Source organism: Ostrinia nubilalis, chromosome 24 (genome assembly GCF_963855985.1).
Source record: "Ostrinia nubilalis chromosome 24, ilOstNubi1.1, whole genome shotgun sequence".
NCBI lineage: Eukaryota > Metazoa > Arthropoda > Insecta > Lepidoptera > Crambidae > Ostrinia > Ostrinia nubilalis.
Window position 1 is genome coordinate 5,729,841 of NC_087111.1, and position 23,569 is coordinate 5,753,409.

A 23,569-nucleotide genomic window follows, 5' to 3' on the forward strand; every position below is an offset into this window, starting at 1 on the left:
GACGAGAGGAGATGTGCAAAGCTGGCAGGCTATTTCGACCAAAGCGGAGCGGAGAAAAGCGAGCGGTGCGGAGACGAGAGATATGCGGTAATGCAGGCAGGCTATTTCCACCAAGTGGAGCGGAGAAGAGAGGAGCGGTGCGGAGACAAGTGGAGATGTGCGGCAAAGCTGGCAGGATATTTCTACCTAGTGGAGCGGAGAAGAGCGGAGCAGTGTGGAGACAAGAGATGTGCAAAGCTGGCAGGCTATTTCCACCAAAGTGGAGCGGAGATGTCAGCTGTCAGTCTATTGCTATCTATGAAACACCGCACTGCTCAGCACATCTCTGCCTGCACCGCTCCGCTCTTCTCCGCACCCGCTGTCAAATTCTATAGGAAAACAAGTGCGCCCAAAACTTGTCCGCTCGATCCATTTCCACCGAAGCGGAGCAGAATGGAGATGTGCAAATACCTAATGGGAATCTGATTTTATTCAAAAAACTTCTCTGCTCCGCTCCGTACCGCTCCGCTTTGGTGGAAACCGGGCCTTAGCGCCACTGTATAGCGCCCCGCTACTATAAAAGGAGTGAGTCTTACCTTACGGTGCGTAGTCAACTCCTGTTCCTTCAGGAGCTCAGTTCGAATTTCGAATTTTCAAATTTGAATTTGAAACGCGTTGTTTTTTTACAACTTGCCAGTGTTCGGATTGTCTATTGATATTCGCGTATTTTTCAAAGGTAAGTTTTTTTAATATTTTTTTTATTGAAAAGTTTTGTAGCAATGATAATGAATTGCATTCGTTGTGAAATTTTAGGACACAGCCATTTTAAATTTATAGTGCATTTCATTGTATTATTATGTCACAAACTGCATCAAAATCTATTTAGCATTTTAGACAACTTTATTAAATATAGGATTATCGATAATTTTGTGGTGATGAATAACTTAAATCTTTTAAAGTGAATTCAGAATATTCTAATAAAAAATTAAATACGCAAAATAAAGTCTTTTACATTATAATAATGTGTCCCTCCTGGGATTCGAACTATTCCCAAAGCTAGTAGTAACTACTGAGCCTATAGGTACTGTTCTTTAAAATACAGTTTGTTACTGAGGTCTGCGATTTATTTGACCAAACCGAGCGTAGTCTATAATGAAATAGAATAACTAATTAGGTTATCATAGTCTAATAAATTAAAGCCTAAACCTTCCACTTTAAATAATTTTCTAGACTCAAACCACAAAAGGAAAAATTTTAATAATGACAAATCGATGAAAAAAGTGTAATCTTAGACTGCATCTCACTTAAAAATTAGGTGTGATTGCGGTCACATAAGTACCTGCCTTGTTTTGCATAAAAAAGAGAAAATAATCAGTTACCTAATTCAATGTTTAAACTGAGAATAAAGCAAGTGTCAGCTGTAAAATCCTACTACCTCTGGCACAACATGTTGGTAGGTTCTGAGAAGAAGCGTCGCTTAGAAACTCGGTCACCTTTGTCAGCATTTCGTTGATGGAAACACAATTTAAAAGATATGTAGGTTATGCTGACAAGTGAAGCACAATCACTCTTGTCATTTTACTCATCAATCTAATAAAACAATGGAAAATTTTTTTTGTGAAACAAAAAAACTACTATAATTGGCCACTAACTCAAAACTCATGAAAAAAGTAGTTACATAAAATTTAGGCCCTAAGGCCCATCTGGGTGTCAGTGTGACAACCAGTATAAAATAAAAATCCGACTTAAAAAAACGTCCTAAAAATACTTTATTTTCCTCTAATATGCATGGTCTCTAAATAAAAAGAAAGAGTTCAGTATCGTTCAGAGCTTAATAACTGTTTCCCGGAAATGCTTGGTCGGCTTTTGTTAAAGTTAATGACTTGGATTGGAACTCAATTTTTGAATTTAATTCGGACATTCAATTTTAGAAGTAAGTAAAATAGGTATAGAGTTTCTAATAACAATTTCCTAGTAGGTACAGACTAGCGATTTAAAAATTTACTACGTCCTAGTTTATCGTAGTACCTACTATGGGCTGTGGGTCAAAACGGCGACATTGTATGTTTCATATCAACTTCAGTAATAATAAGTATATCTTCACTTTTTATTTTTATTTTAATATCATTTAGAAGTTTATTTTCCACCATTATGTTGTACAACATAAGTAGTCTCAAAAACTGCAGATTTGTAAGTGTGCCATGGAGATGGCGATATGTTTATCTAGTATTAGATGTAACAGGTCCTACACAAAATCGTCATTTTAGTCCCATTGGGTCAGATTTCAAGAGCTGCCTGAATGTGATTCAATCGAAACGACGACAAAACGTTTGTAAAGCACGTATCAAACCGGGGACGACACGCAAGATTGATTTACAAAGTCCACACCTAATTTGTAACCCTTAGATTGCAGCGAATAACGTAAATGCGCCTATTACCGCCAGTTTAAGCTGACTTCGGATAAACCTTAGAAAATTAGATGTAAGACGTGGTGATAGAAAAGACACTTTAATTTATTTATAACAATGATGAAGTAATCTTTGAATTCAAGTAGTAACAATGAGTATTCAATCACACAATAATTAATAAATAGCAATTTAATTTGAAAAAGCAGTTGTTTCTATTACCGACCTATAGACGAGGTGTGTTTCTATTAACGTTTTTTCTGTTTCTATTACCGACCGCTAAGAATATTGCTCTTCAATTGGGTATATTCCGAGAGGCACGGGTTCGATTCCCGCTCAGAGGTTCGGGAACCACTTGATTTTTTCAAGTTAAAGGATGATGGGCACTTTTCTATGGAATCTGGGCGTAAAACCAACAGAAATGTAACTACTATTATTTGTTAGGACTTAATATCAGAAATATATTTTCATATAAATAACTACCAAAAACTCCCGGGTTTGCTTGGAAATTGACATAATGTGTAATAGTAATAGGTGCTTTATTGCGCAAACAAAAAATATTATTAATTAATATACTTATCTACTTACATTTTAAATACATTAAGTTATTTATCCATTATTATGTCCAACAGTTCAGGAGTGGGGCCAACAAATGGTATATTTAAACCATGTTCTACATTATAAGCGTAGGACCATACCTAGGTACCATTTAGAGAAATGACATGAACACAGTCATGTTTCAATGGGATTTCTACCAGTTAAGTTGTAGTGTTGTCGCATAATCGATCACGGATCGATTATTAATCGATATTGCCAAATAACGATTTATCGATTAACAATTCGATTAATCGATTTTATTGATTACCATCATTACTATCATTTGATTGTTAATTCAATTCCTTATTTTCAGCAATATAATCGATTATTGCAATCGAATAATCGATTATGATTTATTCGGTATACATACTTACTAAATCGATAGAATCGATTGTAGGATATGATACAATACTCTCAATATGATCGATAAAAGCAATCTAATTGACCTAATACTATTTTTATTATCCTAATGTGATGTGAAATACTATGGAAACTTTGCATATTCAACGACCTCTATCTCCATATCCCGGCGTATTTCAGGATTGTTGTCATACTATGAAATGAAGTACTAGTATTAAGCTTTAATTTAGTATACTTTTTGTTTCTGTTGGTTTAACGCCCAATATGCCCATCATCCTTTGTTTTGCTTTTAGTTTTAGTTAAATATGTTTTTTTCAAGTTATTTTTTTTTATTATTATAAAAGAAAAGGCACGCTTCTCGAAAATAAATAAATAATCAAGCAGAAATAGTAAAATAATAAATTCCTCTATTATACTTGATTACGCAGAACCCGGTGTTCTAGTGAGTAGTGGGGGTCATTATTTAAACTACACTCGCGAGCAAAACTATGGAATCACTTACATGAAGTTGTTTCCACGCGATCTTGTGTACTAACGAATTTGTTAGTAACAAAAAAAGTGGCACCATTTTAAAGATTAAACTTTTACCTTTAAATTGATACCAATTTCATTTAAATCACACCGGTATTTAAAAAGATATCGCGGCTGATGTGAAGAAGTAAGGAAAAAGACATGTGTCAACTGTTTGATACGTCGCGAGTTGCGGCCCATTTACCCCCTATAAAAGCACGTGTTTTCGGATTTTTGCTTTCACACGTTGATCCATACACATCTCAGCTTCTTTTGACACTTTACCTGGGATTCTACACCTTCAGAAGCAGCACAAATCCTTGCACTATTGCAAGCAGGGCTCAGCCAGCGGGCTGTCGCATGTCAGCTCCACATAAGCCAGTCCTGGGTTTCGAAAGTTTTAAGACGCTTTCGGGAGACTAGTGGCTTTATCCCGAAACTAAGTTCTGAACAGCGCCAGTGCACATCGCAGAAGGATGACCGTTTTTTCATGTCAACCTCTCTATGAAATCGTCATTTGATTGGTATCGACGTCCAACAAGAGCTCAGAAATGTTCGTAGGATAGCTGTTAGCGTGTGGACAGTTCGTCTAAGATATAAGCAATAGAATTTGACTCCAAAAAGGCCTGCCACAGGCTCGAAACTGACGGCAGGTCACCGATAAGCACGCTTTCAATTTGCTCGTACACATCTCGATGGGAAGTCGAGCAAGCCACCCCCATAAGCCACTGTTTCAGCGAACCAGCTCTGCACAAATCGCTCCCCAGGCTGCCTATAGACCCGACCTCTTCAACTGCTGCACTGCAAACACAGTCTGCATTCATCGGAGAACAAAACTCGCCTCCATTACTCGCCTACCCATCAAAATAAGTGCGAGTTAATTGAAAGCGTGCTTGTCGGTGACCTGCCGTCAGTTTCGAGCCTGTGGCAGACCTTTTTGGAGTCAAATTCTATTGCTTATATCTTAGACGATCTGTCCACACGCTAACAGTCATCCTACGAACATTTCTGAGCTCTTGCTGGACGTCGATACCACTCAAATGATGATTTCATAGAGAGGTTGACATGAAAAAACGGTCATCCCTCTGCGATATGCACCGGCGCTGTTCAGAACTTGGTCTCGGGATAAAGCCACCAGTCTCCCAAAAGCGTCTTAAAACTTTCAAAACCCAGGACTGGCTTATGTGGAGCTGACATGCGACAGCCCGCTGGCTGAGCCCTTCTTGCAATAGTGCAACGATTTGTGCTGCTTCTGTAGGTGTAGAATCCCAGGTAAAGTGTCAAAAAAAGCGGAGATGTGTATGGATCAACGTGTGAAAGCAAAAATCCAAAAACACGTGTTTTTATAGGGGGTAAGTAGGCCGCAACTCGCGACGTATCAAACAGTTGATACATGTATTTTTCCTTACTTCTTCACATCAGCCGCGATATCTTTTTAAATACCGGTGTGATTTAAATGAATTTGGTATCAATTAAAAGGTAAAAGTTTAATCTTTAAAATGGTGCTACTTTTTTTGTTACTAACAAATTCGTTAGTACACAAGATCGCGTGGAAACAACTTCATGTAAGTGATTCCATAGTTTTGCTCGCGAGTGTATATTTGAGTTTTATAAAAAATTATTTTCATTTAACATTTTATTTTTATTTTTAATTTGACTATAATTTTTAATTAGTTTTTGACTTATGTTTTTGATTTTAATTGTGTGTAATTGTGTATTTTAATTTAAACTATGGACAATTGGACACTGTCTGTATACTTATTTTAAATTATTTTTTTATTATTCAAAAGATCTTAAATCGTTACATAATAGTTGTGATAAAGCATGATTGGTTTGGTGTCATGTCATAAATGTTAGTTATATACAAAATACAGGCTTATAAGTCTTCGCAGGTGGCGTTATAGTTATGAGGCGGTAATAGAATCAAGTATGAATATTACTTTATTCTATTAGCGACCGTAAAAAAAAACAGTAACCAGCTAAAATATCTACTTTAATGAAGACGTGATCAGATAAGTATCATTTTTATTAGGTTTATTTTATATCAAATAGGTTTTAATAAGAATTTAACATGTTTTTATAAAATCTATTGTCATACATTATTAGAGATATTCTTTAATGTTCATTGCAGTTTTATGCCAAACCTATGACAATTAACGTATGGCGTTAATTGATTTAACTATGTGAAATATTCTTATGAATCGATCAAGACAACAAAATGGAGGTTAAATGCGTAATTAAAGATATAAATATTTAAATAAAAAACTTTATCAAAATTCTAACAACGCCATGGGTCGTTATTAGGAACCAAATTATGAAAAGTGTTTCTATTACCGCCCTTATTTAAAAATGTATTTAAGCCACAAAAATACAGCGAGAGGGCTATATTGAGGGTTTATTAAGGAAACTAAAGTACGAATTAATATTGTTATGCAAAAACATGTTGGTATACTCATTTTAAATGTGTTAAAATCGCTAATTAATAACAAGGTGCACCTTAAGTAGCTGGGAGCGCGTTAGTATGAAAAGTGCGTCCGTTGCGGGCGCGTCCCATTTAATGTCAAATAACTCCGTTTACTGGTTATTTACGAACACAAACTTTAATCCTTTTGATAGTCAATAAACATACCTAGATATTTTTTAGGTAACGTGTTTTCTGGAACCTGTTATTATGTCTTTTATGAAAGAAAGAAAAATAGGGCGGTAATTGAATACAAATTTTGGGGGGTCGTTAATAGGCGCACTTACGTTAAATGTTTTATTTATTTATTATTTTACTTATCAAAGAGGAATCAAACCCAGTACATCGCGATCAAGAAAGCCGAGTTCTCTAGCTAGATACCAAACTGCGGAGGCGGTTATTCATACGCAATTTTATATCAAAACTTATCGTAAACAAAAATTGTATTAGACTTCTAACAATATTAACATCCGATAAGAATCGAGAACCAATTTTCATGTCACCAGTTAACAAACAGAAAATCGTTTTCAACATAAAAGGGGAGGATTGTTTGCCTAAAAATTGTTCTCAATTTGTGTGTTTTTACTTTCTGCCTCAACAATGCTCGGTCTGATTCGAGATTATTAAAATTTACAAAGGAAAGAACAAGAAATACAGGCTAAACTGTTGTTGATGGAAACACAATTCAAGTAAAGGTTCAATTAAAAAGAATTAATTGAAAATACCGGCAACAATAGAATTTGGTAGTGTTTAAATAAATTGAACTAACTATTCTACTATTCTTTCACAGATGTGATAGACAATTTTTGCTGTCGGTGTTAATTTATTTAAACCAATAATTTAATTGATTCTTAAATGTAAATCTCTGCTTAGTTTGAGGCTAATCAACGCACAGCCCAAACCACTACTGAAGGCTGAAATGATCTGATGATGAATGAATGAGTGAATGATGCTGTGATCGAGCTGAAATTTGGCATTCAGGTAGATGTTATGACGTAGGCATCCACTAAGAAAGGATTTTACGAAACTCCACGACTAAGGAGGTAAAACGGGATCCACGCGTACGAAGTTGCGGGCGGCCGCTAGTTATATCAAATACCTAGTTTAATTAAATTTAATTCAATTGAGTCGGTTTTTGAGCTTCTTTCTTGAACCTTTAATTGTATAAGCTCCACTCACTTCTATTATTTGCTTCATGACCAGTAATGACCTAACGGTTTAAGAACTTTATTTCTCATAAGAATTAACAATAATTCACTTCCTGAGAAACATTTCAATTTAAATTATTTAAACATAATGAGTGTACAGCTAATTACAAACAAAATCAAGGTAACTATCAACATTAACCAAAAATAAAAATAATGTGACGGTACACAACAAAAAACTTCGAGCCAAAGCATAACGAGTCGCCACACGCCAGTCAACCACGGATGTAATGCGCACTGAGCGAACTTTGTAAATTGGATGCGGCATATTAAATGGATTGTAAAAATAATATGGTTGTATGCAATAAATGTAATTTTAATTGTGTATAGAGAATTTGACGTATTTATATTAGATTAATTAATAAAATTTAATTGTTGTAGATGTTTAATTTATTGTTAATAGTATATAATTAAAAATACAGATGTCTAATTTATTATTATCTCATTTAGTACGTATATCCCAACTAATATTATAAATGCGAAAGTAACTCTGTCTGTCTGTCTGTCTGTCTGTCTGTTACGCTTTCCCGCTTAAACCTCGCAACCGATTTTGATGAAATTTGGCATAGAGATAGTTTGAGTCCCGGGAAAGAACATAGGATAGTTTTTATCCCGGTTTTTGAAACAGGGACGCGCGCGATAAAGTTTTTCTGTGACAGACAAAATTCCACGCGGGCGAAGCCGCGGGCGGAAAGCTAGTTTTTAATAATTTTTTAAAGGAAAACAATGATTTGGCGTCTTTCACTTTATTAGGTAATTTATTGTACATTTTCACACCCTCGAATTCTATATTTTTAGTACCGTGATTGGTTCTAGGAGGACGTGCAATTATATTATTAGCATTTCTTAATTTTATTTTTTGTATACGGGATTTTTTGTGGAATGATAAGGTTGAGTGAATGTGGTTATTTAGCCTGACCTACCTGATACGTTGGTCAGTTAGTTTAGTATTACCTACATCTGTTTTAACTGACCTACCTACTACGTTGGTCAGTTAGTTAGTATTACTTCTGTAATTAACCTCGACCCCGTGTCAAAGGAAAGTTCCTCTATTATCGGATCTTATTGCACTGTTTAGTTTGCAGCCGGAAAAAACCTCCCTGGTCCTTTGTTTGGGAAAGAAATGCAGTCATGAGTGTGACTCCTAATTTATATTATTTTGCTTAAGGTTAGCTGGTGGAGAATGCCACATGGCATTAAGGTCGCCTTTTTGTACCGCTTTTATTTTGCGTGTGCAATAAAGTTTTTATTTAAATAAAATACTAGTCCAGCAGTGGTCATCTGGCTGAAACGGATGAACGAACTTTAGTAAAGTATGTGATTATTTAAACTGGGAAATTTTCAAACAAATGGAGTCGAATAACATTTAAATACACTAAACCCTTTCAGTATCTACCTATATATAGTAACTATATGTTAGAAATTCGAATGAATTTTAAGTTATACATTGAAATTAATTGGAAGAGTGAAAACTGCGAGTGTGTTTTACAAAAACTTATTTCTATCTCATAGGGTATTAATAAAGTTTTTTGCGTATATATTACTTGAGTTACGAGTGGGCTCACCACATTATTAAGATGTGTACCTAGTAGCTAATTAAATTATTAATACTCTTGTGACTGCTTTATGTTAATTCCAGTTTAACCAAATAAGCCCACGTGAATACGTAGTAATACTGTGCAATTTAATGGAATACATTTCTACATTTTCTACCCACAGTTCTTGGGATAGCTAAAACTCTGAGGTCACATTGTCATCTGCCTAAATAAATGTATGCCATTATAACCCTCATTATACCGCATTAAGGTCAAGTTTATCTGATGCACGGAATATGCTTAAACTTGGCCACGGGCCAAGAGATATCAGGATAGTCACAAACTGACGTCTTCCTAGTAAGTAGTTTGATAAACAGGTAGTAGTTACATAGATGTAAAATAATTTAATTTGTTGTTTCTGTAGTCGTGCTACGGGTCGACATTTAATTTGTAAATGAAAGCTTTTAATTGGTAGGACCTCGATATGATTAAGCGCAGACTGACATTTTCAGCACAGTTTTTTGAGAACCTATCTTGTTTTGAGCCAAATGAAATGACGTCCTGCACTGCTTGCACCCATACCTTCACCAAATCGTCAGTCCATCTAGTGGGAAGCCTGCCAGCATTATGTCTTTTGGTTCGTGGACTCCAATCGAGAACTTTTCTGTCCCAATTGCCATCAATTCTACGAGCTACGTGCAGTCACCCACTAGTGGCAGTGGGCGAGCCACGTCGTTGCTTTTCTTCAGCTTTTGGTATTAGCAATTCTGTCGGCTATGTCGGTTACTTCTGTTTTCTATACAAATAATAATATTCAGAACGTAAGGACGAGTAAATCAACCAGTCCATTCAGTCATGTCAATAGCCTGGCTAGTAGTTGGAGGTAAGATATAGTCAGTTCCTCTGTGGTTGATGGTTCCACCTTCAGCTTGATCATCACTTTCTATCAGGCAGATTCAGACAAGACGCAAGATTACGTATAGTTTACCTTCTTCGCTCCGTGAAGCGATTTCAGAACTTAAACTCTCATGAGTTTTACTTTGTCTAAAACTCTAGACACTTAGTTCTTACACCCACACATAGGGAAACGTATTTAACAGAGCACTAAGAGAAAACTCATGCACAGTCCACACTAATAGTATTTTTAAGGTATTTAAGTGCCATTAGAATTGCCTTAGTTTGGGGAAAGCATTAAGCACGTACACAACTTTGTGCTTATTACAATGCCTTCATGAAAAACTAGAGGGGCGTTATTGGTCCCAAGAGACTGCAAAATGTGGGTTGAAAGTTACTGTACTATTTTGGTCTCTTTATTTTTTCATTTAGATTAAATTCTCTGTCCTTTTAATTTGGGATCGTTTCACTTTCATTTTGTGTGGCAAGAATTGGCTAACTTACAATTTTTTATTTAATTACGTTTAGAACATTGTAATTAAAAGGCGAATTTAATGGCTTATGGCATTATACCTCAGTCAACTTTGGGTCAAGCAGAAATAAGAGTAGGTAGGCGGTAAAATAGAGAATATTGAAAATTCTTTCATAATATTTTTGGAGTACATAGTTTGACTTATAGAAACACATACATACCTACCCCCTTACTAATAAAACTTACACTCTCGTTGAACAGGTTTTAAAGTGACGTTTAGTATGCCCGTACTCACAAACATTACTATGAGGTCTCACTGTGCGTGTGGACGCACAGGGTAAAACACGATCCAATCACAGAGCTCTATTCAACGCTGTGCGTTCGATTTGCTGCTTCACTTAAGCAAACATCGTTTCTGAATTGGGCGTTAGTACGACGTATAGTATTCCTTATTGGATTTAAGCAAACTATAAAATATGTTTCTTTGCGAGATCGAATCAGAAATGAGGAGATCCGTAAACGAACTAAAGTCGCTGACATAGCCCGACGGGTTAGTAAGCTGAAGTGGCAATGGGCAGGGCACATAGTACGCAGAACTGACGGCCGATGGGGCAGCAACGTTCTGGAATGGAGGCCGCGTACCGGAAAACGCAGCGTAGCGAAAAGGTAGCGGGGAAGCGCTGGACGCAGGCCGCTACCAATCGATCAACATGGAAAGCATTGGGGGAGGCTTATGATCAGCAGTGGACGTCCTATGGCTGAAATGATGATGATGATAGAATATGTATTTATCTTATAGTAAAATGGGGAGAAACTCTAAGCCTACAATACGCTTGATATATTTATTTTAGTATTCTTTCAATTCTCAAGGTTACAAATGGTGTAACAGTTGGACAAATTAATTACCATTTGCCCTTTAAGTAACCTCAAAATTGCGCCTACGTCAAGTAATGCAATTCATCGTGTGGTCTCATTAATGTATTATTCTCATTAAGATAATTGTCCGTCGCTATCTTCCTATTATCTAAGCAAGGGTCTCGAGCGACACAGGGAAACAATGGTAAAGATTAAGGTGCCCGTAAGGTGGGCGTAGCGCAAATAGAACAGCCAGGATTCTTCTTAATGCCATGTCGACAACAGAATAATTATTATTGACGGGATTGCTACCATGTACACACGGCCACACTGTTAACTATCCATTTCAGTTTTTGCTCTCGCTCTCATCAAATGGTGATTCTTTGCGATAGAACGAGACGACATGAGCGGCAATGGGTAGTTAACACTGTTGCCGATAGTACCTTAATTTCGAGTTTCAGATATTTCGGCACTGTTGCAAGCGCCACAAGTTGTCGACAACAAACCTATACAGTGTCAGCCCAAAACTCTGCTACAAGAGTGGCGTTGTCAGTGGCATTCATTAAATCTTCCTGCGTGCAGTTATTTGGGAACGCAGGGCACGAAATCATGTGCTTCGTTGACTGAGGAACAAAACCACACCTGCACTCCAAGTTTGAGCCATCCAAGAATCCCCACCTGAACAGGTTGTCCTTACTACGGCCGACCACCGTTCGAAGTCTATTTAAAGACTTCCAGGTAAGCCAGGGGAGCTCATGTCCAGGTGGAGGACTCTCAGACTTAGGGACAAAAGGGCAGGGGAGATCATTGTGTCCCCTCTCCTTCATGACGATAGGTCAAAAGAGAGATACGTGAGAGAGCGTAACTGTTTGTTCGAAATGTATCTTTTCTACTTGAGCTACACAAATGATATGGTCCAACTTGAATAGAGGACTTAATTGACTTAACACTTAATGATGACGATGATCGCCACCTTCTTGACAATAGATGTCATGACTAGATGACACTTGCGAAAACGGTACTGACATTTATAATTTCGTCATCGTTTCGTTGCGTCCTCAAATTGTAATAAATAAGAAAATTTCAAATTGGTTCACGCGTTTAAGAGCTACGGGGCCAGAGAGACACAAAAAACACTCACATGTCAGCGGTGAAACATAACCCCCATATTTTCATGTCGTTAAAAAGACCGTCACTAATTTTGTCTACAGACACTGTAGGTACTTCATTTAAAGTTGTACAGGCACAGGAATTTACTGCTTATTTCTGACTTGACTTGAAAAAAATTATTTAGTTTCGTAGCATTCGTAGCTTACTACGAGCTACGAGGCTACGGGGACCTACGAAATTCTACGAGAACTACGAAAAATGTAAGGTAAACACACACCTAAACGTGCCTAAACGTACTGTATTAAGTCCCTCTTTTATATCTATGGGATGCAGATGATGTAGAGCTTTTAAAATCATATAGGATGAGAAGTTTATGCCGAGTCAAGTGTTAATTATTTAATTATCTCATTTACTCGTAAATACTTTGATTTCAATTACTCTGGTACGTACTTTTTCAAAATTACTTAGGTACGCGTCAATTACTTTTATAGGATAAACACAGCAGAGAGACTTCTATGAAAGTTCACGTAAAAGCTGTAGAAGCTTAATAAAACTTAAAGATCAAAAGTCAATCTGCCATTTCTTCCATCATATTATCTTCGACACTAAAAACTGTTTATAATAATCCTAACTCACATTATCTTATCTTGATTAACAGACTTTATTGACTCGTAAACGATGCACTGCTATAGGACGTTTAGTTTTATGGCTATTCGTATGAGGTAAGGTTAGGGCTGCCAGGCGTCCGGATTTAACAGGAAGTGCATGGCTTTTTACGGAAGTGTCCGGCCAAAATATTCTCTCGTCCAGCCTGTCTGGCTTTTGTTAGGCTTTATGTGGCTGCCGTGCCACTTGAAAGTCGTGCGCCATGTAAAGCCATGACGCGATTTTTTTATTATGAAATATCTTTCTACTTTATGAAGATAATTAAGACTTTAAAAAACCTTCATTGGTTTGGTTTTTATGGCGGTCAAGCTGGAGATCCTGGCTACACAGGAGTTGGAGCCGTGGGAACGAGAGGTGGGAATAGTCCCGAAGACTTTTAAAAGCTCTGGTTAGTAAAAAGGGTATGTCCGGCTTTTAGGGTAAAATGTCCGACCAATAAAGCACCGAGACTGGCTTTTGTGTTTTGGCAACCCTAGGTGAGGTGGGAATGGGTCGTAAGCCTCGTTTGTATTGAAGGGAAAATTGTTCGGAAGACACCAATAAAAACACAGGTTGAGTTGTATCAGCTTACTTTAACCGTAACTGTGACCATTACCGGTGTTTTTTGTATGGAGTTTGACAGAGTTTAGGCGTTTGTTAAGTAGTATGGTGCAACCCAGCCTTATTTTATAGTCTTGTTAGTAAACTCAACTAAGCTAGAATTAAGTATGACGAACGGCTTGATAAGAATAAGTAGATGTTTTATTTAAAAAAGTATGACACCATTGTTATGTCCCTTATTATACTTAGCCTACGGCGAAATAAAAAGATCCCTCTTTTGTGAAGACAATTTCTTGTACAAAATACCGGGAGGCTACAAAGTTGCAGTAGCTTACATTACCTAACTATAATAATGTAAAATAATACACAATGCAACCTAAAATTGTAGGTTTTTTTATCCACGACGAGGAAGCTCTTGGCCTGTATCTCACCTGATGGTAAGTGATGATCAAGCCGAAGATGGAAGCGAGCTTCACCCGGAATCCTCAACCACGGAGGAACTGGCTATCTTATCTCTAACTGATGGAACACAACAATGCTGTTAACATTGTTATGGCGACATACTTAGGTAAGATGGTGGTAGCTAGCCAGGCGGACTTAGAACAAGCCCTACCACATACCAAACCGAACAGAAAAATCTGCCCCCACTGGGAATCGAACCCGGGCAGGACCTCTGCGTCTGAAGCAGGTGGTCTTACCACTAGACCACAGAGGAGGTAATTAAGGTAGTAAGCATCTACTACGAAAAATTAAAGTTAAAGTGGTTACCTACTTAAAGATTTTGTAGTCTGTGAGTAACAAAAGCCCTTAATAAGTTAATTAACCGGAGGTTTGCTTATTCAATGAATCCGTGCCTAAGTATGAATGAAATTGAACTAATATTTATTAAACTACCAATCAATTAGTCAAGCTAAAAAGGAAAATGCAACATGGCGACGTACTAATTGAAGGAAATGAAAACTCGAGGAGGCCGGGGTAGACTGGAAAAAGAGCAGCAAATAAAGTTTAGCTTTTGAGGCAACATTGACCTTTATAACAAAGAGGCAAAATGGATTATAATAGGATAACAATTTCGCTTAACTTATAATTATTTCGCTTGTAAATCGGGAGTTATACCGTGTACCTTATTATTGAATTGAGTTTCTGGTAATTCGGTGGATTTGCATATTATGTGGGTTTTAATGAAGTGACTAGGATAGGGTAGGTACGGGAACGAGACCATGCTAAACGTAGTGGGTTTGATTCCTGTGTGTGATAAACTGTGATAGTCTGTTTTTTTGGTCTGGGTATTTCTCTTGACTATAATTTATACGGCAAAAAGTTGTGATTTTATTGAACCCAGGACCTCTAGAAAAATCTTAGCTTAAGAATAAGCATAGTGTTTAATAGGTATCTAAGTGTTAACTTATTTATAGCCGTTTAGTTTCGGCAGTGTAGAATAGGAGCACCCTGTGTGGTTAAACGTAAGATGCGGTTTAGGGAAAAACCGTCAAGCCAGCTTCAAGAGTGTAGGCCAAATGTAATTTCTGGTTAATTAGAGAGGGTGTTCCTGCAGTGCAGACCAAATGACTTGATGATGATGATCACCTCTCTCTTTTAGAAGACTATAGGTCCTTCTCACCCAAACACTTGATTCACTTAATGGATATGATTTTTGCGGATGAGAGGGAATAAAGGTGAAGGGAAGCACAAAAGATCCCAATGGGTCGACGTGCACTACGCTTATGCGCGGCTCTGAACAAGATAAGATGATCACCTCTTTATAGAACTATTTTGTTCCAGCCACCATGGTCCCCAACACAGCCCTCCTGCTCATCATCGTGGCTCTCTCGTCAGTCGCCGCCCAGACCTTCCAGTACTCCCGAGGCTGGACCAACGGCAAGCGGGATGGCCACAAGAGGGAAGAGGTCAGGGACGTGGCCAGCAGCCTTGAGAGGATCCTGAGCCCGTGCCAGGTTAACAAGCTGAAGTATGTGCTGGAGGGAAAGCCACTGAGTGAGAGGGTAAGGACATAATCACTACATTTTGTAAAACAAAGTCGCTTTCCTGTCTGTCTGTCCCTATGTAGGTATGGTTAGATCTTTAAAAATCTGCAACGGATATTGATGCGTTTTTTTTAATAGATAGAGTGATTCAATAAAAAGGTAGGATACCTGTACGAAGCATGGGCGAGTCGCTAGTAGACATATAAAATGTATTTTCAGTAAGTTGACTGTTAAAGAGAAGATGTTTTCCTTTGGCTATTTTCACCTCAAATACGTAGAAAATTGCGTAATGTAACTTCACTACATACTCGTAGTATAAAACAAAGTCGCTTCGTAAAACGTACGCAACGGATTTTGATGCGGTTTTTTTAATAGATAAAGTGATTCAAGAGGAAGGTTTAGGTTTATATTATGTAATATTTAATACTCGTCCGAAGCCGGGGCTAGTCGCTAGTATTTTGAATAAAAACCTTAAAATCTAGGAAAAATAATACTTCTTAGACTAGGCGCAGACCACCGATTTTTAGTTGGCCGATAAGTAGTTGGGCCCGATTTTAATTTGTATGAAGAATCAGCCAAATCAAATCGGTGCCCAAGTAACACAAAACACAATTATAAGAAGCGTACAACAGCATGAACCTACGTGCAGAGCAGTATATGAGCAGCATATGTAGCACTATATCAGTCGTATAAAAGTCTATAAGTGTCTTGTAAGCGCAATTTGGGCCCCAAATAATACGGCTTTGAGCATTATTAAATATTATTAGTGCTGCTAACCAGCGCTTATAATGTTATTGAAGACAGACATTAGTAAAGTTGTTAGACAGCATATTCTAATGTAAAAAGCATTTTATTAGATGTTAGTACAGCTTTGAAACAGCTTTCAGAATTACAATGCCAAAGTTACGTTTTATTCTAAGGCTGAACGTTTTATTTTGTTTGTTTGAAAGTATTCGAAAAAACTTATCGCATTTTATTGTCCGATTTCATTATTTTTCGTTTAGAGTATTGCAGTGCAATGGTGTTGTGAGGAGATGTTTTAATGTCTTTATTTAAAATAATTTATCATAAGGTAAGTATCTTTTTTTTGTTTCAAGAATGAAAATGAGCTGGGAGTATTAGTCTTATGTGAAAATATATATATGTTTGTGGTTTATAATTCACGCGCCCTCACAGAAATCCTTTTTTTAATAAAATAGGGACAAATTTAGAATCGACATATGACACTTTTTGTGATTTTTTTAACGATTTGATTAATTTTAACTTATAAAATTGCTTCTATCGATACTCCGCTTGTAAGAAAAGGATAATAAGTAGTATTTCATGCATATGTGTATTATAATTTTATTTTCTATGTTAGAGAAAACAGAAAGCAAATGGCGTCAGATAATATTAATGTTTTAAACTTTCAACTAGTGTCTTTTAATGTTGTCAGTCTTATTATAGTAAAAAGAAAATGGTTAAGTCATTCAACCTACATATAAAATATCTAAGTGATATCTTTAGCATTACTGTAACACTTTTAGGTATGTTATAATGTTCATTAGGTTTAAACGTCATAAAAATGGATTGCTTTAGTGTTAATCAGGGTACCGAAACAATAATTTAGAATCCTTTAATCACGTCATGATCCCCTACTCCACGTCTTTCAATTTTATCTGTCTCCAATTAGGTAGGTACCTAGTTTGACAAGTGTTAAGTATAAAATCATTATCACTACAAATGTAATTTGTAATGAAACACGATATAGCTACCTATCTTATTTTTCGCTCATTGTAATAGTAATAATTTAAAGGAACTTTTTGTAACTAGTTAGTAGTGTTGCTGTAGTCGTTTTTTTAAGGGTATGCGTTATATGAGTAATTATTTAGTTTTCAGGTAACTACTTCTCTATTAAGTCATAAATAAGCTTATTTGTTTTTTTTTCAGATGCCTTATAAAATAGTGCAAACGACCGAAAGGGATGAAGGAATGTTCTACGGAACTTCTTGACTCACACAACAACCGATTGTACTGTATTTTGTGTATGAGGTGTATCATTTTTTGGAACACGTTTTGCATTTCTTAAACCAAATATAAAGTTTGAATATTCCGTCTTTATCTTTCTCTTTACTCCACCTGTTCTCTTAGGCTGAGTTGCACCACCTAACTTTGACCGTAACTATGACGATAACCGATGTTTTTTGTATGGGGTTTGACAGATTTTTGACGTTTGTTAAAGTAAGTTGGTGCAACCCGGCCTTAAGTCTTTTTCCACTGTTTATTCATGTCAATAACTTGACACGTTCGACATAAATTTTCTAATGAATATACAGGACCTACTAACGCACAAATGAATATAATCATACGGCTCGTGGTTTTATGGCCAAATTATGACCTAAAGTAATAAAATATTTTTTTAATTTATCTAAATAGTGCTAAAAGCTTTAAAGTAACAATAAAATAAGAAGATAACAGAGCTAAAACTTTAGTAAATGTTTGGCTAATGCTGAGCAGTAAATAAGCATAAGAAAAGATCATAAAAATGTCATATTCATATCATATTCATATTTGTTTAAAAAATTACAGTTCACTAAACGAAAATCTCGCATGAATGATAGACTAATGTGCCCAACGTACAGTACAGCGGCGTTTCGCGGCAGTTTTAGGTATTCGGCATCAAAGTGTTGGAATAACATCCCTCCACCCATCAGAGATTGCACGCATATTGGATCATTCAAGATCAAATACAAAAGATATCTGGTGGAGACGCAAAAATCCGAATAAAATAATTAGGTATTTATGTATTTATTTGGTATATAATATTGTGCAATTATAATTATGTGATAATATGTCATAGCACAGGGACTGATAATAAATAATTAGAAAATATGTTCCTTTAATATACTATAAATTATAAGGTTATTTAATATAGTAAGGTACTTGATACAAATAAGGCCTACCTAACTTTAAATGCTTATAATTCAATAAATATTAACGCGAATTAACAAAAACAAGGTTAATTATCTTCTTCCATCCTTTAATTTTAGAAATATTACAAAAAATAACACAATTTTTAACTAAATCTATTCAAAATAAGCAAATTACGAAACCACTGATTTAAGCGTTATTAAATCACCTACACGGAATAAGGCCTACATGATTCAAATGCCTCTAGACCTTAAAATTGAGGTTGTATTAAACAAAATGCGGTCTTATAACATTAAACACGTCGATTTGTTTGCGTTATCAAAATTTTACATACCAAGTAAACGAAATATACTGTACATCTCTAGATAAACTTAAATTCCACTTATTAAGAATTATACATAAATTATAGATAAAATTAAATATTCATAGTAACAAAGTAACGATTCCTTACATAATCGCACGTTCATAATCAAACTGTCACTATACAAAAAAGTAGATTTTTCAGGAAAAGCATTTGAAATGCTCAAATTTTAAAACCTTTGCAAAATGAGCAAAATGCTCTTAAATGTTTTGTTTTTTGTTAAATACCAGTAGTGGCTTGTTTGGCTTTTACGGGAATATTAAATCTTTCAAATTATCATAATGGTTTATTTAATATTTAATTTTTTCCCTAAAAATAGTGTCATTTTTCCACTAAAATTGAGACAGTGACAGTTTTCAATTAAAAACATGTTAATGTTGTATTATTAATTCCGGTAGAAATGTCACTATTTTCATATTAATTTGACGATGAAAGATTAAAAAATGATTATTATTAAATAAAACTAACATAGAAAAGTCAGTAATTTTAATGAACTTAAAACTTAATAATTTGGATTAAGTGGTACCAATGGTAACAGTAATAAATGTAAATTCTCGATCAGAAATAAATACGTTACACACATGAAATTACTATAAAATTACATCACATAAATCAACTTCTTAGAAAATAAGGTACCCTCTTGTTCAGGCAAGCTTTAAACAACAAGAACTTGATGACCTCGATGAACTTGACGAACTAGATAGTGATTTTTCATGGAAAAAAGGCTCAGAGAAGTAGGTTTAAATTCTGGATCATTATCCAGCGGCCATTACCTCTGCGAGCTATGTGCCCCGCCCACTGCCACTTGATTATAGCGATTCTGTGGGCTATGTCGGTCACTTTGGTTCTCCTGTGGATCTCCTCATTTCTGATTCAATCACATAGGGAAACTAACTGAGCATCGCACGCTCCATCACCTTTTGGGTGACCTCTCAGATCCATAAAATATCACTGGCAACACACACTGATAAAACTTTTGTCTTGAGGCACTGCGGTATTTCGGACGTGAGAATATCACGAAGCTTCCCGAACGCTGCCCAGCCGAGTTGCATTGACGTTGACCTCTTTCTCGAAGTTGGACCTACGTAACTGGACTGTTTGTCCCAGGTATACATAAATTGTCAACAAACTTTCGAGTGTAGAGTCTCCAGATAAGTGGATACTACATGGACATTTATGTTTTTTGTCTTGTCCATATTCATTTTCATACTCATTCATCAGACCCAGTTGTTGAGAGGCTCTACTTAGGCCATCGAGCATTATGCCTATATCTTCCACAGTCTCAGCCATGATTACGACATCGTCCGAAAATCGAAGGTGGATAATGTACTCTTTGATATTTATGCTGAATCCGCTCCAGTCCAGAAGCTTGAAAACATCTTCCAGGGCGGTGTTGAACAGTATTGGAGATATGACATCTCCCTGTCTCACCCCTTGCTGCAACTGGATGAGTTTCGAGTCCTGATCCTGGAGACGAACCGACATTGTGGCGTTTTCGTACAAGCCTTTCAACACTTCGATGTATCTATAGTCAATTTGGCACCGTTGGAGAGACTGTAGCACTGCTCAGATCTCGATCGAATCCAAGGCTTTTTTATAGTCCACAAACGCTAGACAAAGTAGTAAGTAATATCCTTGATAATTTCTTTGATTTTACTAGTGTTTGGATTGACTGGTGGCATTTTTGTTAGATACAATTATAACTACTTAATCATTTAAAAATCTTTCTTGTTGTTTTAATATTTCACTATTTGGATAAACACAATATTCTACGAAGTGATGAACAATCTTTTTAAAAATGTTAGAGAAATATTGTCACTTTTTGTTTTAAGGCGTTTTTCGTATTACTTTATTGTGACTTATCTTATGGTTTGGAGTAAAAGCGTCTTTATGCTAAAAATGACGTTTTTCAACACAGAGTTTACATAACTATCACGGCGTGCCCGTCCAGATCCCGTCACTACTAAAAACGTGTCACTGTTACTCACAATAAATACCGGTTTTCCCATTAAACTCCATAACGACACTAGTTCTATCTGCCGAACTATTTGAGCTTTATGCGTGGGATTTTTACAGCATGCACTTTTCGCGGAGCGCTGATAGATGGTGTTGTTAACTCAATTTCTCCCAATTTCGTATAGTGACGGTTTGATTATGAACGTGCGATATATTATAAAAAAAAATATCAAAAACAAACAATATTGTTTTTTTGTATAGGGCTTATTAAAACACCGTGTTCGAATAAGGCCTACACATAAAACCTTTTAAATAAATCAGTTTAGGAACATCATTTAGTCTTGAATTTTTGTAAACAAAATGAGATATCAATTTTTGTTAGAACCAGGGCATAAAAAGGCTTCTGAATCATCTTTGCGAACTCCTACACAATACTTGTGATACCACCTAAAGCAGTCATTTATGGTCGCGTATCTGCTACTTTGTCTTCGAAACAGGCATGATAATACCAGCTTTTATTCTCCTTTCCTTAAGAATTATACATTCGGCTTCTTTTTTCTAATTTTTTATTGTTTTTGTATTTTGTTTCTTTTTTTACAGGTTTTGTAATTTTTTTTGACACTGTTTTCTTTTTCTTTTCTGTGCTGTTAGTAACATTCTTATTAAATAAATATTTTGCTAACCTTTGACTCATTTAGTTTAATGAATTTGTCCGTTATCAGGTGTTAACATAAGTATCTAATATGGCCTACCGTGCTGAAATAAGGCCTAGGCCTTATTAGATATCTCGCCCTTGTTGTCTTTAAAAATTTACAAATAATGCATCTATAGCCAGTAGTACAAATTAAGGTAATTATTAGCTAGTAAGATATATTTAGAAACGATTACTAAGAAAAGCTTAATCTAAAACAGCGTCATTTTACCGAAAACTTAAGATGAAATCGCCGGATTTTTATAAGGGAGCACGAAATCACCCACCACCTTAGAAGAACGCGTGCCAATTGGTGCTGGGATCGTGGATCGGGATGCTGTAGCACTCTACTGGGTTATAGGGCATATGAGTACGTGTCCTTGAAGTATTGTCCCGGTTGGATTTATTTATCTGTGTTTTCTGATGTATAGGCCTTATTAGAACGTAGGCCTTATTTGTATCAAGTACCTTAGTTATATTATTTGTTGAATTTATTATTAAATAAAAAGAAACAATGGCATGTTGGAGCAAACCGATATGAGTGTGTTTTTTAAGTATTCTGTTCTGTGTTTATTTTTTAATTTTATAAGTTTGTCTTTTCATTGTATTTTGTAAGGCTGGCTGGACGCCCTCTCTTTAAACGGTGCTCGCAGAATATCAGCGTCGAGGTACTTCGTGCCTTGGCATATGCTGAGCGAGGACCTGTTTGGTACAATTTTATTTTTAGTTTTAAGTTTGAATTTGTAATTTTAATGTGTTGTGCCAAATAAACAATTTTTTATTTTTTATTTTTTATTTTATTCAATCTGTAAAATGTGTTAATATATCTGAATGCACTATAGAATATTTCGACAACGTTTATTTAATGCATTAGGTTTTCTTATTTACTAATATACGGTTTTAACCTTTGTGTTAGTGTAAATGCTGTTAAAGGTGCTGTATATTAAAAGTAATTAATGTTTTACTATGATTATAAGCCAATTAACTTAATTTTTTTAGACCATATAATAGCTTCATGCATTGTAAATTTTACCGCATTCTACTCAAAAGCATTTAAACTAAGTCAAAACTGATTTAAAGTGATAGTCTGACTTTAAAACGTAAATCAATCTTAACTTCAGTGAATATACAGATTGCGTGTTACTTGGGTGTAATGTGTGCACTTCCATACATGCCCATACTGATCAACTGCCCGACTAAACTATCGGCCGACGAAAAATCGATGGTCTGCGCCTAGTCTTACTCTTACTTACCTTCGCAATTATTGACATTTTTCTTCTGTCTTATCAGTTCTTCGGGCCCTGCGACTACTTCGAAGAAGACATGGACAATCAGTCGAAGAGGTACAAAGAACGTAGCCAGGACCCCCTGTTCGATGCCTTCCAGTGAACCAGGATCTGAAAGAAAATGTGCCAGTGTTTGATATTTACACGTTTTTCGGTTACAATGGCAGGATACAAAAGATATTTCGTTGAAATACTACTACGTTTGTCAAATAATTTATAAACTGTAATTAAATCCATGAGTCCATCATCATAACCAATGGGAAAAAAGCTCATTAACGTTACAAGTTTTTCTTAAAATATTTCTCATGTAAAGTCTACTAATTGTAGCAATAGGTACGCTTAATAAACCGTGTAGGTAGGTATACACTTTATTTTTATTTTGTTAACCATAGTAATTTAAAATCTTTATAAATTTGTTAAATATTATTGTCACAAAAATATTCTTATGTATTACTCATGTCATTGTATTTGATAATTAGGTAATTGATGATACCGGAGATAATTAAATTGCTTAGTAATAAAGGAACATATTGTAATTATTTTTTAATATTTTACGTTAACTAAACATTTTGTTTTAACGTAGGATTAATTAATTATTTGTGTGAAGCACCTGACCTCAAAAATTACAAAGCTTAGGAAAAATGAATTTGACTCGTACTAATATTTTTAAAGAATGTTAAATGTTTTGTTTAAACTTTAAAGTAATGCATAGACGGCTGGGTTAATGCATTACCAAAAAATAAATTGTATTAGTAATGATTTTACAAATTACTTCTTTAGCCTAAAAGGCC

The 23,569-nt window shown here is 35.7% G+C and overlaps 1 protein-coding gene across 1 annotated transcript; it reads left to right on the plus strand.

Moving 5' to 3' along the window:
* Positions 1-600: 600 nt before the first annotated feature.
* On the plus strand, positions 601-22,934 carry LOC135083927 (pro-corazonin-like). The gene is made up of 3 exons (XM_063978685.1): positions 601-715; positions 15,372-15,592; positions 22,783-22,934. The coding sequence occupies exons 2-3, from the start codon at positions 15,377-15,379 to the stop codon at positions 22,879-22,881; spliced, it is 315 nt and encodes a 104-aa protein (XP_063834755.1). The 5' UTR covers positions 601-715; positions 15,372-15,376; the 3' UTR covers positions 22,882-22,934.
* The last annotated feature ends 635 nt before the right edge of the window (positions 22,935-23,569 follow it).